A 13,603-nucleotide genomic window follows, 5' to 3' on the forward strand; every position below is an offset into this window, starting at 1 on the left:
AGCAAAATATAAAATTGCAAGTAAATCAAAGATTACATAGAATTGCAAAAATATTAAAAATAGAGCATTATGTGCAGTTGGGCCGGTGCTGGCACGTGGTTTGACCTCTAGTTTAGAATATAAAAACGAGCTTGCATTTACTTTAGTAGATATAGAGCCTGTTTGGATGGGCTTATGCCTATAAGCTGTTTGCAGTTTATAAGCTAAAAAAAATAAGTTGGGGTAGTCTAATTTTTTTTTTTTGGGCTTATAAGTTATTTTCAGCTTATAAACTGCTTAGATAAGCTAAGTTAAATGGGCCCAATTATTTTTTTGAGCTTATTTTAAGCATAAAATGATTTTAAGTTGACCAGCCAAACACTCAAAAAAGCTGAAAACAGCTTATAAGCAACTTATAAGTCAATCCAAACGGGCTCATATTTAGTTTCTACATTCTGAAATTTGTAAAAGGATACATAAAGCCTTTTGACTTTTATATGTTGCCCTGAAATAACATTCTCATATGTTGTCATGACTTCAATGATAGTTATAACGTTCTAATATGTTGTTCACCAACCTTTACGAGAACTTTAGCTAGATTAGACAACCAAATTAATCATGTATATGTTTGTGCGTATTTCTAGTTTAAGGCCTTTTTATAAGATTTGATTTTAGGCCAGGTATCCCATTCCCTAATCCATTAAATTAATACATATAACATGAAATAGGAGTAAAATTCTTTAACAAACTGTGTACTATTAAGAAGTCAACTACAGTAAGCACTTGTACGATAATGTACACTTTAAATCAATAAATTCATAACATGTGTTTGTACATAAAATTATCACTTAATCATGATTAATTAATATACATACACGTAACTAAATCACTTAACCACAGTAAATTGATATGATTTGGAATAAATATTGAATGCAGGTAAATATCTAGCGAGTTGGTCAAATTAGAACTCAATGATCACTGAATGCAACAAAATTTTTAAGAAACTTGTGCATGTCACATGATCAGATGAGAATTAGTTGAAGCAGAACAAGAATACAACAGACAAAAGCAGTTTTCAGTTTTGGCTTTTGAAGAACAAAAATTCAAAGTAAACCTTAGGGAAACATGTATGTACTAGATAGATACAAAAACATCATATTCTTCAGTGGTCCTTTCCCTTGCCCATCACCAACTGCTTCATTAACTTGTCTGAATATCTACCTGCATAATTTTATTTTAACACAATAAAGCTAGACATGACTGAAGAGATTACATAATACTTTAAAATAAAGAAGTCAAGTATTAAGGACTAAATTTTGTTTTACATCTTTCGACGAATATATATTTCTGTTTTACTTTCTGATTAAAACCAATCAATCATGACGAAGCATTTCAGTCTCTTTTAACCAAAATCTAAGTACTCTGTAAAGCATTACATCCAGACTACTTAAAACTTTTAGCGATTCGTTTAATATCAAAATTGAAGTAAAATAAACACATTTCAAGAATCTCATAGTGCTTTCAAAGCGTGGCATAATATTTCTTATCACTACTACCATAGGAAATTTGTTTATGGTTCCAATCTCTCCAAGATACTAATAGCCTAAGAGACAAAGAAGAAGAACAAAAGCATGTATAATAAATAATAACGCGGAGGAAAAATGCGAAAGCAAAGGGAAGTAAAGAAATTCTCACGATAGAAGGACTAGTCGGGTTAATAGCTTACATGGTCATCCAAGTATATCCAAGTCCTCAATCTTGAGGCCTGTTCCCTAAAAAAATGCATGAAAATTAAAGAAAGAACATTAGAACCAGAGAAATGAAAAAAGGAAAATAGGAAAGAAATGTAAATGACACATTAAAGAATGAAAATAATTTTGGGCAGAAAAGAAGAGATGATTGTTTTCTTTCTTGAAGGGCTTATTCAACTCCCAGAAATATAGGGCTTCTGAGAAGATCAACTGAAAGACTCAGAAAACTTGAAAACAAAATTGGAGAACTGGATGAAATTTAAGAGAAGGGCTTGGATGAGATATTTGCCGTGAAACTTCAATATAGGCTTCTCTCCATTGGCGACTATCCCGAACATTACTCGATCTCCTTCCTTTAAGCCATTAGCAATGCAGAAGTCACGCCATCCGCCTGCAATGCAGGTGTGTCTGCCAGACGAATACAGCCTAAATGTCCATGACCTTTGCTCATCTCTTATCGTTATCGCACATTTCCTTTTCTTGAGACCGTTCAGCCTTGCAAATGGGCTTGGAAGTTGCTGAAACAGTTTATAACCAGTTTCACATAAACAGTTCATATATTTTTTCTGAATTCTTTTCACAAGGGAAAGAGTTCTTACCAGAAAACATTTTGAAAGGTTATAGGATTTCATGGTCCAAATGAAATGAGGGTGACCAAGAGGAATGTCCTTAGCATCTTCTACATTCGGAACCGCCTCGCGTGATGATATGATGTTGGGCTTTGACTTTTCTGTTACGTTCGTTAAAACACAAAAAATCATGTAAGAAATAAATGTGGGAAGGATAGTTACGATATAAGAACAGAACAACATATCAATATAGAATCTGTTCTACTATCACATCTGGTAGAGGTTAACTCTGTTTACCATTACAATTAGCTTAGGTATTAGAACTGAAACGAAAAAATGGATTAGATACAGCGACAAAGATTTGGTCGTAAATTCCAGACCTTGAGTGGAAACTCTTTCAGTATCCAAATTAGTCTTCTTCCCTTTGGATTGGAGTGACACATTTCCTCTCGGATCTAGTTTTTAAATCGACAAAAACAATTAACAATGTTAGAACTGAAACAGAATATGAATCTAAAACCAAGAAAGGAACTAGAAGGGAATTGTTAGTCACAATAAAGAAAGAATAATAATTGAGGGATTAGGACAAACGAAAAATTATTTCGGAAGGGCTAATTCAACTCTCAAAAAAAAATTCACTTGACAAATAACTTTTTGAAGAGCCACTGTAAGTGGCTCGAAAAGCTTTCTTTGACACTTTTTTTCTTCAGTAAACTGTACTCGCAAGAAAGGGAAAAGCTTTTGTAAACTAGTAAAAATTATTTATAAATAACATAAATTTATGACTCCTTGTAAGTAAGAATCTCCCATTAATCCGCTCGATATTTTTTTGTCAGTTGATGGCTTGAAAGACTTCATAATAACTTGAGGACAATACAGGAAGTTTGTGTCAAGTATTTTAAAGGCATAATACATAAACAGACACTCAAACTTGACCTTAATTGGCAATTAAATACTCAAACTTTGAGAATGCACATCTAAACACCTTAACTCGTCTCCACTATGTTGGTTGAACACTCTAACTTAGTCTAGACACCTCCAAAATTGATGTGCCATGTCAGCATCGGGTGTCCATGAGACACAGCGGGGACAAGTTGAGGTGTCTATATGTGCACTCCCAAAGTTGGAGTGCTTACTTGCCAGCTGAGGCCAAGTTTGAGCGCCTGTTTATTATTATGCCTATTTTAAAATTCAGGTAATAGAAACTACATCTGAAGACATAAGAACTGTAACAAAGAGAAGCTTTAAAGAACTGGGGAGGATCCGTATGAAAAAATATTATGTCATTGTATTTATACTTAAAGGAAGAAACAGATAAATGTAAAAAAAACTATGGATGAAATTTTAAGAGAAGGGTTTAGATGAGAAACTTGCCTCGAAACTTCAGCATAGGCTTCTCTCCATTGGCTATTATCTCAAACATTAGGCGATCTCCTTCCTTTAAGCAATTTGCAATGCAGAACTTACGCCATCCACCTCCAATGAAGGTGCCACAGCTACAGGAATATAGACTAAACGTCCATGACCTTTGCTCGTCTCTTATCGCTATCGTACATTTCCTGGTGTTGAGACCATTTAGCCTTGCAAATGGGCTTGGAACACGCTGAAACAGTTTATAACCAGTTTCAAGGAAACAAAACATATGTATGCTTCACACTTTTGAATTTTTTTCTCAATACAAAATGAGTTCATCTACTTTTCCTTTTTATTTCTTTTTGGGAGTACAACAAATGGAGGTTGAATTTAATTTTGATAACTTACCAGGAAAGACTTTGAAAGGCAATAGGATTTCATGGTACAAATAAAATGAGACTGACTGAGATGCAAGCCCTTAGCAGCAGATTCTACATCGGGAACAGCCTTGCCTGACGACATGATGTTGGGCTTTGGATTTTCTGTTTGCGGAAAAAGTCAAGTAAGACATGTGAAATAGGATACTTCCGATACTCAAACACAGAACATATGAATAGCTCATCACGATAAAGCCCAGAGGTGGAGCCAGGATTTGAAGCTATTGGTTCGGAATTTTAGTTCGTTTAAGTAATTGGGTTCTAACTTAATAATTTGTACATATTAAATGAGTTTATTAAGACAAATACAACGTTTAAACCAAAACTACTAAGTTCTGCCGAACCCGCTACCTACACTCTAACTCCGCCCCTGTCTTGAAGACTATCTACTTTATGAAGATGTTTTGCATAGTAAAAATACTTTCAATCTATGAAGTTGATTAATCTACTATTTCAAAATTCTCCTGTACCATGCGGTCATGGTTTAGTTAAACTTCAAATGCTTTCTATTTTTGAAAATTCAAATACTTTTCTTGATTTTGGTTAATCAACTATGTTCAGCATTCGTCGTGTCACACATCCTTCATGAAAAGAAAAAAGTCCCACGTACAGCTCCCACTCAATTGACACTAGTAGTCCTAGTTAGTATTTTCAGCTTACAAGCATATCTTAGCACAAACTTTTTTATCATGTAACCCTTGTAGTATATGGAAAACCTAAATAAATACCTTATTAGCTCTGTTCTGCTATTAGACATTTGGTTAAAAGTTCTATTCACCATTAAGTTGAAGTAGAAACAATAAGGATGCAAGAGTTATGAAGAGAAACTTTAAGAACTAGACAGGATCCATATATAAAGACAGAATGTGATTTCATCATAATCAGAACATTCAGACCTCCAGTGGAAACTCTTCTAGCATGCAAATTAGTCTTGTTACCTTCGGGATGGAGAGACGTATTTCCCCTCAAATCTTGTTTTCAAAATGAAACAACAACGTCAGAACAAAAAGAGAATATGATTTAAGACCCAAAAAAAAAAAGGAAAATTTATCAAAGTAAGAAACAATTGAGTATTATCGTAATTCAGAAAGAAAATAAATGTGTGTGCGAAAAAAGTCATGCAAGAAAATATATGGAAGGGACGCTTATGAGTACATCAAAAGCGTAACATGATAGGATCTCCCTTGGAGGCTGTCCGTCTATCTTTCCTACTATATGCCGATTATTTGCATAGTAAGACTACTTTTTGAGCCATGAAAGTTGATTGACATACTATTTTCAGATTCTCTTGCACTATGTGATCATGGTTTTCTTAAATTGCAAATGCTTCTTATACTTTGTTAATCAGCTATTTACAGCATTTCTTTTGCAATACATGAAAAGAAAACGACCGTGTACATTTCTCTCAATTAGCTCTAAGGGAACCTCAAACAAGACCTTATTAGCTCTTTTCTACTATCACACATTTGGTTAGAAGTATTACGTAATTAGCTTTGGTATTAGAAATGAAAAATATGTATTAGATACAGAAACAAGGATTTGCTAGTGAAATCCAGACCTTGAGTGGAAACTCTCTCAGAATCCAAATTAGTCTTCTTTCCGTCCGGCTGGAGTGACGCATTTCCTCTCAAATCTAGTTTTTAAATCGACGCAAACAATCAACAACGTTAGAAGCGAAACAGAATATGAATCTAAAACCAATAAAGTAAAAAAAAAAACATTTTAGTCACAATAACGAAAGAAAATAATTTGAGAGGAAAAGGAGAGAAAAATATTTCGGAGGACTAATTCAACTCTTAAAAATAATCACTTGAGAATAAACTTTTTCAAGAGCTGCTGTCAGTGGCTCGAAAAGGAAATCTTTTTCGAAAGCTGCTGTGAGTGCCTCGAAAAGGAAATCTTTGACACTAAATTTTTTTCTCAGTAACTGTACTCTCAAGAAAGGGAAAAGCTTTCGCGGATACTTGTAAAAGGTATTTATAAACAACACGAAATCAAGACTCTTTCTACCTCCCAATAATGAGCTCGATAAATTTTTGTCAGTTTATGGATTTCGACATCTGAAAGTCTTCACAAAAACTTGAGGACACTATTGTTCACACAGAAAGTTCATGTCGAGTATTTTAAAATTCAGGTCATAGAAACTACAGATGAAGATAAGAACAGTAACAGGAGAAGCTTTAATCACTAGGAAGGATCCTTACAAGGAAATCTTAAGTCATTGTATTTATACTTAAAGAAAGAAATAAAGAAAAGGTAATAAATAGAATTAACAACAACAACATACCCAATGTAGTCCCACAAAAAAGGTAAAGAATTGTGGATGAAATTTTAAGAGAAGGGCTTAGATGAGAAATTTACCACGAAACTTCAATATAGGCTTCTCTCCATTGGCTATTATCTCAAACATTAGCCGATCTCCTTCCTTTAAGCAATTTGCAAAGCAGAAGTTACGCCATCCACCTCCAATGTTGGTTTCATAGCCAGAGGAATATAGACAAAATGTCCATGACCTTTGCTCGTCTCTTATAATTATCGCACATCTCCTGTTCGTGAGACCATTTAGCCGTGCAAATGGCCTTGGAACACGCTGAAACAGTTTATAACCAGTTTTAAGAAAACAGAACATATGTATGCTTCACGCTTTCAGACTTTTTCAAAAAAAAATTCTCATAACAAAATGAGTTCATCTACTTGCCTTTTTCTTTTTTTGGAGTACAACAAATGGAAGTAGAAGTTACTTTTGATAACTTACCAAAAAATGCTTTGAAATGCAATAGGATTTCATGGTATAAATAAAATGAGAGTGACTGAAATGCAAGCCCTTAGCAGTTTCTACATTGGGAACAGCCTTGCGTGACGACATGATGCCGGGCTTTGTTTTTTCTGTTTGCAGAAAAAGTCATGTAAGAAATATGAAATAGGATACTTCCGATACTCAAACACAGATATGTCAATAGTTCAACATAATAAATCCCAATTAAAGGCAGAGCCAGGATTTAAAGTTTATGTGTTTGGGATTTTAGTCCTTTTAGGTTACTGAGTTCAAAATTAATAATTTGTACATATTAAATGAGTTTCTTAAGAATAATACAGGGTTTGAAGCAAAATCAGTGGTTCTGCCGGACCCGCTTCCAACACTCAAGCTCCGCCCCCGATAAAGGCTGTCTTGAAGAACACCAATACATTTTACAATAAGCATAGTTTATGCATAGTAGGACTACTTTACAATCTATGAAGTTGATTAATCTACTTTTTCCAAATTCTCCTGTACTACGTGATCATGGTTTAGTTAAACTTCAAATGTTTAATATTTGTGAAAAAACATTCCTTGAGTAACACATCCTTTATGAAGAGAAAAAAGTCCTTTCAGCTTAATAGCAGATCTTAGCAAAATATTTTTATCATATCCTTGTAGTATGGAGAACCTAAAAATGACCGTATTAGCTTTGTTTTGCTATCACACATTTGAGTTAGTAGTTCACTCAGAGGCGGATCCAGGATTTGAAGTTTGTGGGTCCCCAGCTAGCAGTGTCTGTCATTACTGGGTTCTCACCTCAAACTTCATATATATTTGAAAGGTTTCACATTATAAATACAAAATTCGAATAAAAGTTATGGGTTCCCGCGAACCCACACCCAATGGTGTAGATCCTCCCCTGAGTTCACTCCATTCACCATTAGGACTTTGTGAATGAGGTGACCATGTTGCTCCTTTTAACCTCATGCCAAGAAATTAAATATGATAAGATTTGGGTCGAGAAGGATAGATGGACAGGCCCGTTATCTGTCGAGCTTTTGAATTAGTGGCCCTTAGTTATTTCTTGGTTATCAAAAAAAAAAAATGGAAGTCAAATACGACAAGAAATTCGACTGTAGATCAAATGAGCCCTAAAGAACTTTACCTTCCAAATCAAATTTCTTGGCAGTGTCTTTTTCATGCATATATTCTCTATCACAATGACTTGAATCAAAGATGGAAACCTCAAATATCATGTCTCTTTCATGTTTGAACACTAAAATATCTCCCAATTGCAAATCATGTTGTTCTACAAAATCTTTCCAATCACCCTCTTCTAATCGACTGCCATTCACCTTCACCAGCCACTTTTTATCAGCCCTTCTTAGTATTGCATGCTCATACTGATCATGTCCCTTCAGATACTTCAAGAAACCTATTGGTATTTTCTGCAATACATCATAAATTAATCAGAGTAGCTAATGACTATCAATAATCCTCTTAGAACCTAAATAATACTATTTCTACCCAGTGGAGGATAGAACATTCTTTTTTGCATGTAGGCTTTTAGCACATATATATATGTGAAAATTTACTAAAATATCACCAAATATCATATTCTGAACTCATAATTGCAAAAGCGCAATGTGTTCAGTGGTAAAATCTTTAGAGGTTGAGCCTATCAAGTTTAAATCCCTAATAATCATCTTATGTTTCTTAAAATGAATCAATTTTAGGAATTTTCATCTAGTCGATGGTTTTTTCCTGTGATAAATTTCCTTTCAGCCTCCTCTGCCTTTAGGGGTCGTTTCGGTAGTGTGTATTAATTAGGTAGAATAATGCTGGTATTAAAGTTAGTATAATGTATAGTTGTAAATTTAAGTCTATTACAATTAATAACAGTATTACTTATACACCCTATTCAGTATTGTTCTTATAAATAGTAAATCATGGCACTAACACATAACTAAGAGCCCGTTTGGATTGGCTTATAAGTTGCTTATAAGCTGTTTTCAGTTTTTTTGAGTGTTTGGCTGCCAGCTTAAAGTCATTTTGTGCTTAAAATAAGTTCAAAAAAATAATTGGGCTCGTTTGACTTAGCTTATCTAAAACAGCTTATAAGCTACAAACAGCTTATAAGCCAAAAAAAATAAGTTGGGCTACCCCAACTTTTTTTTTTTAGCTTATAAGCTATTTGCAGCTAAGCTGCTTAAAATAAGCCCATCCAAACAGGCTCTAAGCTCAACATTATTAATTCCAACATTACTAATCCCGCATAACTTGTTTTCAAGACCCCATATAGTTTACATACATACACACCAAAATATAAAGAAAACTTGCAGATCACGTCATCAAATGGTAAAGAGACCTGATAGTGTGATAATCTTTATACTATCAGTGTATGTTAGTTAAACTCAAGAATATGTAAAAAAAACTTTATACTATCAATGTATGTGAGTTAAACTCAGAAAATGTAAAAAAACTTTATACTATCAGTGTATGTAAATAAAACTCAAGAATATGTAAAAAACTTTATACTAAAAACTTTATACTATTAGTGTATGGAAGTTAAACTCAAGAACATGTAAAAAAAACTTTATACTATCTATGTAAGTAAAACTCAAGAATATGTTAAAAACTTTATACTATCAGTGTATGGAAGTTAAACTCAAGAACATGTAAAAAAAAAAAAAAACTTTATATTATGAGTATATATAAGTTAAACTCACCATGCCATGCTTGAAGCCAGGCAAAATGGGTTTGAAAAAGTGAGGTTTCTTAGGAGGGACTTTCATGGTGGACAAAAATGAGTACTACTATTAGTGTTGAAATAAGTAAGTATTAGTAGTAGTTTGGCTTGTGCTTGATATAACTGAAGGTTTGAAGTTTTGGTAGTTTAAAATTTAATGCTAAATTCTAAATAGCGACGATTCGTATGTCTAATACTTGACATTAAATGGTGCATTTCAAATCAGCCAATTCTAAGAGTGGGATTGTGTGTGTCATTAATGTTACTTAATTATTTGCACCATTCACATCACCTAAAATATGCACGGCCATGTAAAACTATTTATTACTGGTTAACGTTTTATCTTCCATCCTGTGATGTTCCCAAAGCAATGATCTCTATAATTTCTATGTTACACATGTGAAGGGTTATTTTTTTATTTCATCTGGTATTACTCTCTCTGTCCCAAAATAAGTGTCACGTTAGCAAAAAAATCACTTCAATTAAGAAATCAATAAACACAATGTAGAATTTACTAAACTACCCTTATTTATTAGATTTGTTTTTCTAGAATTGAGCAATATTTTAAGAGGACTACATCTTTAATGCTAAGGGTATAGTTGGAAACACTTGCCAATTTTTGTCTTGAATTCCTAAAGTGTCACGTACTTTGACAATTTTTTTCTTTGTTAGGATAACACTTATTTTAGGACAGAGGGAGGGAGTAACAACTTTATCATTTTTAGATAATAGTAGATAGAAGCGAAGTTGTAACTTGTAATGAATCCTATTCAAACTGAAAAAATATGTCATGTTACATAAAAGATAATTATAAATAATTTTATTTAATTAGCATTAATTAATAATCTCGATACCAGTTTGTCACACCCTAAAATCGGAGGAGCACGACTGGCATCTAGGCCTTACTTTACCGAGCACCGACATGACATACACATGTAACCATACCCAAGGGAGGATCTACTAAAGGTGGAGGGAGTGCCACGTCACTCGCACACCTCGATCGAAATCCTGTATATATATGTGTGTATATAGGAAAGTGACAATGAGCAAATAGTTTGTCCCGTGCCACTGACCTTGCCTGAGTTTTCTGCGCCCAGCACGTGGGATCGATCCTCACATACAACATTTTTCAAAATCTACATTTAAAAATTACAGGATATTTTTTCTCCTCTTTTTCCATTTTGCTTCTTCTTTTCTTTCTTTTCCTTGTTTCTTCATTTCTTTCTTTATATTTGTTTGCTGCTGTTACCTTTTTTTTTTCTTTCAACGAGCTACTATTGACTTTATAAATTTAATTAATTCTTGATTTTGGTTTATAGTTCAAAGTGTTTACTAAGTTTTTGATTTGAGTATCTAAAAATGCATCTACAATGAATTCTAATTCTAGTTTTAATTATCTATTCTTGAGTCAAAAGATAACTCTAGAATATGAAAATTCCTCGAGGACAATTAAAAATGAATAATATATTTTTGATATAGTACATAATACTCCCTCCAGATAAAAAAAAGTGTTCACTTAGTCTTTTTTTCTTGGGTCAAAAAAGTGTCCACTTATTAAATCAAGAAACAATTAATCTTATCTTTCCAGATTTGCCCCTATTAAGTGTTATATGATCAAATATCAATGTTATTTAATTAAGGGTAGTTTAGTCAATTTACATTTTTTTTCCCTGAAGTGAGTAGTTTCTTAAAGGGTGTGCAAATGGTTAAGTGGACTCTTTTTTTTATCTGGAGGGAGTACTATTGAGTTTTATGCTTTGTTCAAAATTCTCATTATTATTAATTTATTTCGTTTAGTCGACTTGTCCATATAAATCTAAAAGACGAATGACCCGAACCGAAGCTAAGAAAAAGTCAAAGTCAAATCACAAATTAGTGTGGTAATCCATTCGTCTATGTATACCCAAAAAATGAATAATCTGAACCGAAGCTCAAAATAGATCAAGTCGAAGTCTAAATAGTGTGACACCCGAAACCTTAAAATCCTGAATCCGCCTCTGATCATACCAACATACATAAGTGGGCTGGAAGGGCCATCATACGATAATCTGATAAATCATAAAAGACAACTCCACAATAATAAACCCAAAATGGTGTATACACATCTAGACATGAAGGTACGGGCCGACAAGGCTAGCAAATTATAGGCCGACAAGGCCATACAAAACATTTGTAGGACAACTGTTTACAAGCCTCTAAGAAAATACATGAATGTCATAAGGTCGGGACAGGGCCCCGCCATACTCGTAATGAATATATAAAATCATACCAAAATAAGAAAGCAACTCAAAAACAAGGGGAGTGCTCCAATACAAACGCTGAGCAAGGTAGCCTACGGAGGAGGATAAACAACAAACCTATTATGACATGTTAAATGATTCTGATGGGATTAAAAAAAAAATTAAACTACCTAGAAGAATATATTTCAACCACTAGTAAGGTTAAAAAGAACATTAATATTCGTTCGGTTTCATTTATGTGGCGGAATTCGAAATACGAAAGTTAAAATACTTATTTTATTTGTGAATTCAGATATACCTTTTTTTCAAGTTGTTTGATTTGTTTTTACATATGTCATCAGGAGCATTAATGCTACATATTTACATACACCGTTCCGTTCACCTAAAATAGGCACGGCGATGCAAAATATATTTAAACCCTTCAGATTATCTAAAAAGCAATTGCAAGTAATATTACTTAATTAGAATTAATTGATAATCTAAAATAAATGGAAAATAACATATTATAATGAGTTAAATAACTTTGATGGCGTAAAAATAATTTACAATGTTAGTATATAAGGTCAGTCCTTTCCAACTGATTTTTTATGTTATGTTATAGAGATTTTTACCCATCAGATCAGTTAGTAAAACTTATATACAATAATAACACATCTATTTTAAAGTAACAAATATAACACATTTTATATATAGCATTTTGAAAAGAAAAAAATAAATACCATAATAAACACATTTAAAGGTCAGTAACCCTCTACATTTATTAATGGGTCTATTTAAATTAATACACATTTACTGCACTTAGTCTTTTCTCTCTCTTCCAGAATTTTCTCTTCCTCTCCCATAAATATCTCTTATAAGAAAAATTATCTCATAAATATCCCTTATGCAATATCCTTTTAGTTTTCTGTTGACAGTTTTTAAAAACAAAATACCATTAATATATTTCAAATATTATAATGTGACTATTTTATATAATGTAAATATTGCAGTAATATATATATATATATATATATATATACACACATTATCAAATATATGAATTGTATATATACAATACAATATATGTAACTAAACAAAATAATTATACATATTATTTAAATATGTGCAGTATATTTAATAAATAACTCTAATATATGGTTTATAACATACACCACTGAAATTTAAATATATACAAGAAAAACAATCAGATGTACAAATATTACAATACAATATTCGTAATATTTTCATTTGCATTCCAAAATGGAAACAAATAGAAAGCTATGTTCGTATAAAAGGGAAGTAACAAATAAAGACACTTGGAAAGAAAAAGACAAAAAATCCAATATAAAAAGCGGAAAAGGGCCAAAATTACCCCTGAACTTTGGAAAATAGTTCATTCATACCTTTCGTTATACTTTAGGGCCAATTATACCCTTACTGTTATACTATGGGGTCAATTATACCCTTATGTCTAACAGCTGCCACATGGCATCATCCCAGCCCTTCAAAATTATTTTCTCCTCAAATAATTTTTTACCCACTAAAATAACCTAACCCGACCCGATTTTTTTTTTCTTTCCAGCCAAGGGGTATTGGGTTGGGTCCGTATCAGTTTGGCTGGAAAAAAAATTGAGTCGGGTTGGGTTATTTTAGTGGGTAAAAAATTATTTGAGGGGAAAATAATTTTGAAGGGCTGGGATGATGCCACGTGGCAGCTGTTAGACATAAGGGTATAATTGACCCTATAGTATAACGGTAAGGGTATAATTGGCCCTAAAGTATAACGAAGGGTATGAATGAACTATT

At 32.9% G+C, this 13,603-nt stretch overlaps 2 protein-coding genes and 1 long non-coding RNA gene across 3 annotated transcripts; all 3 read right to left on the minus strand.

Annotated features, from left to right (window-relative positions):
• Nucleotides 1–899: 899 nt before the first annotated feature.
• Nucleotides 900–3,083, minus strand: LOC132609528 (uncharacterized). The gene is made up of 4 exons (XR_009570872.1): nucleotides 2,680–3,083; nucleotides 2,330–2,460; nucleotides 1,675–2,248; nucleotides 900–1,200 (listed from the first exon to the last, which is right to left on the minus strand). It is a non-coding gene; the product is annotated as an uncharacterized LOC132609528 (long non-coding RNA).
• Nucleotides 3,084–3,290: 207 nt separating this feature from the next.
• LOC132609527 (B3 domain-containing protein REM2-like) lies at nucleotides 3,291–6,965 on the minus strand. Its single transcript, XM_060323560.1, has 6 exons — nucleotides 6,845–6,965; nucleotides 6,451–6,679; nucleotides 5,648–5,722; nucleotides 4,986–5,060; nucleotides 4,061–4,194; nucleotides 3,291–3,902 (listed from the first exon to the last, which is right to left on the minus strand). Exons 1-6 carry the CDS (start codon nucleotides 6,953–6,955, stop codon nucleotides 3,657–3,659), a joined length of 870 nt encoding a protein of 289 aa, XP_060179543.1. The 5' UTR covers nucleotides 6,956–6,965; the 3' UTR covers nucleotides 3,291–3,656.
• A 1,015-nt stretch (nucleotides 6,966–7,980) lies between these two features.
• On the minus strand, nucleotides 7,981–9,684 carry LOC132612208 (B3 domain-containing protein REM5-like). The gene is made up of 2 exons (XM_060326527.1): nucleotides 9,559–9,684; nucleotides 7,981–8,277 (listed from the first exon to the last, which is right to left on the minus strand). The coding sequence occupies exons 1-2, from the start codon at nucleotides 9,622–9,624 to the stop codon at nucleotides 7,981–7,983; spliced, it is 363 nt and encodes a 120-aa protein (XP_060182510.1). The 5' UTR covers nucleotides 9,625–9,684.
• Nucleotides 9,685–13,603: the final 3,919 nt, after the last annotated feature.

The sequence above is a fragment of the Lycium barbarum genome, chromosome 9 (assembly GCF_019175385.1).
Source record: "Lycium barbarum isolate Lr01 chromosome 9, ASM1917538v2, whole genome shotgun sequence".
NCBI classification, from domain to species: Eukaryota; Viridiplantae; Streptophyta; class Magnoliopsida; order Solanales; family Solanaceae; genus Lycium; species Lycium barbarum.

Bases quoted from the DNA above. Each gene is read 5' to 3' on its own strand.
- LOC132609527 (XM_060323560.1), bottom strand. From the start codon at position 6,955: ATGTCGTCACGCAAGGCTGTTCCCAATGTAGAAACTGCTAAGGGCTTG. The intron at 5,723-6,450 runs GTAAATTTCTCA...TTTAAAAACTAG, and splicing joins GCCTATATTGAAGTTTCGTG to ATTTGAGAGGAAATGCGTCA. The intron at 4,195-4,985 runs GTCTGAATGTTC...TTCCGCAAACAG, and splicing joins TAGAAGAGTTTCCACTGGAG to AAAATCCAAAGCCCAACATC.
- LOC132612208 (XM_060326527.1), bottom strand. From the start codon at position 9,624: ATGAAAGTCCCTCCTAAGAAACCTCACTTTTTCAAACCCATTTTGCCT. The intron at 8,278-9,558 runs GTGAGTTTAACT...GATGTATTGCAG, and splicing joins CTGGCTTCAAGCATGGCATG to AAAATACCAATAGGTTTCTT.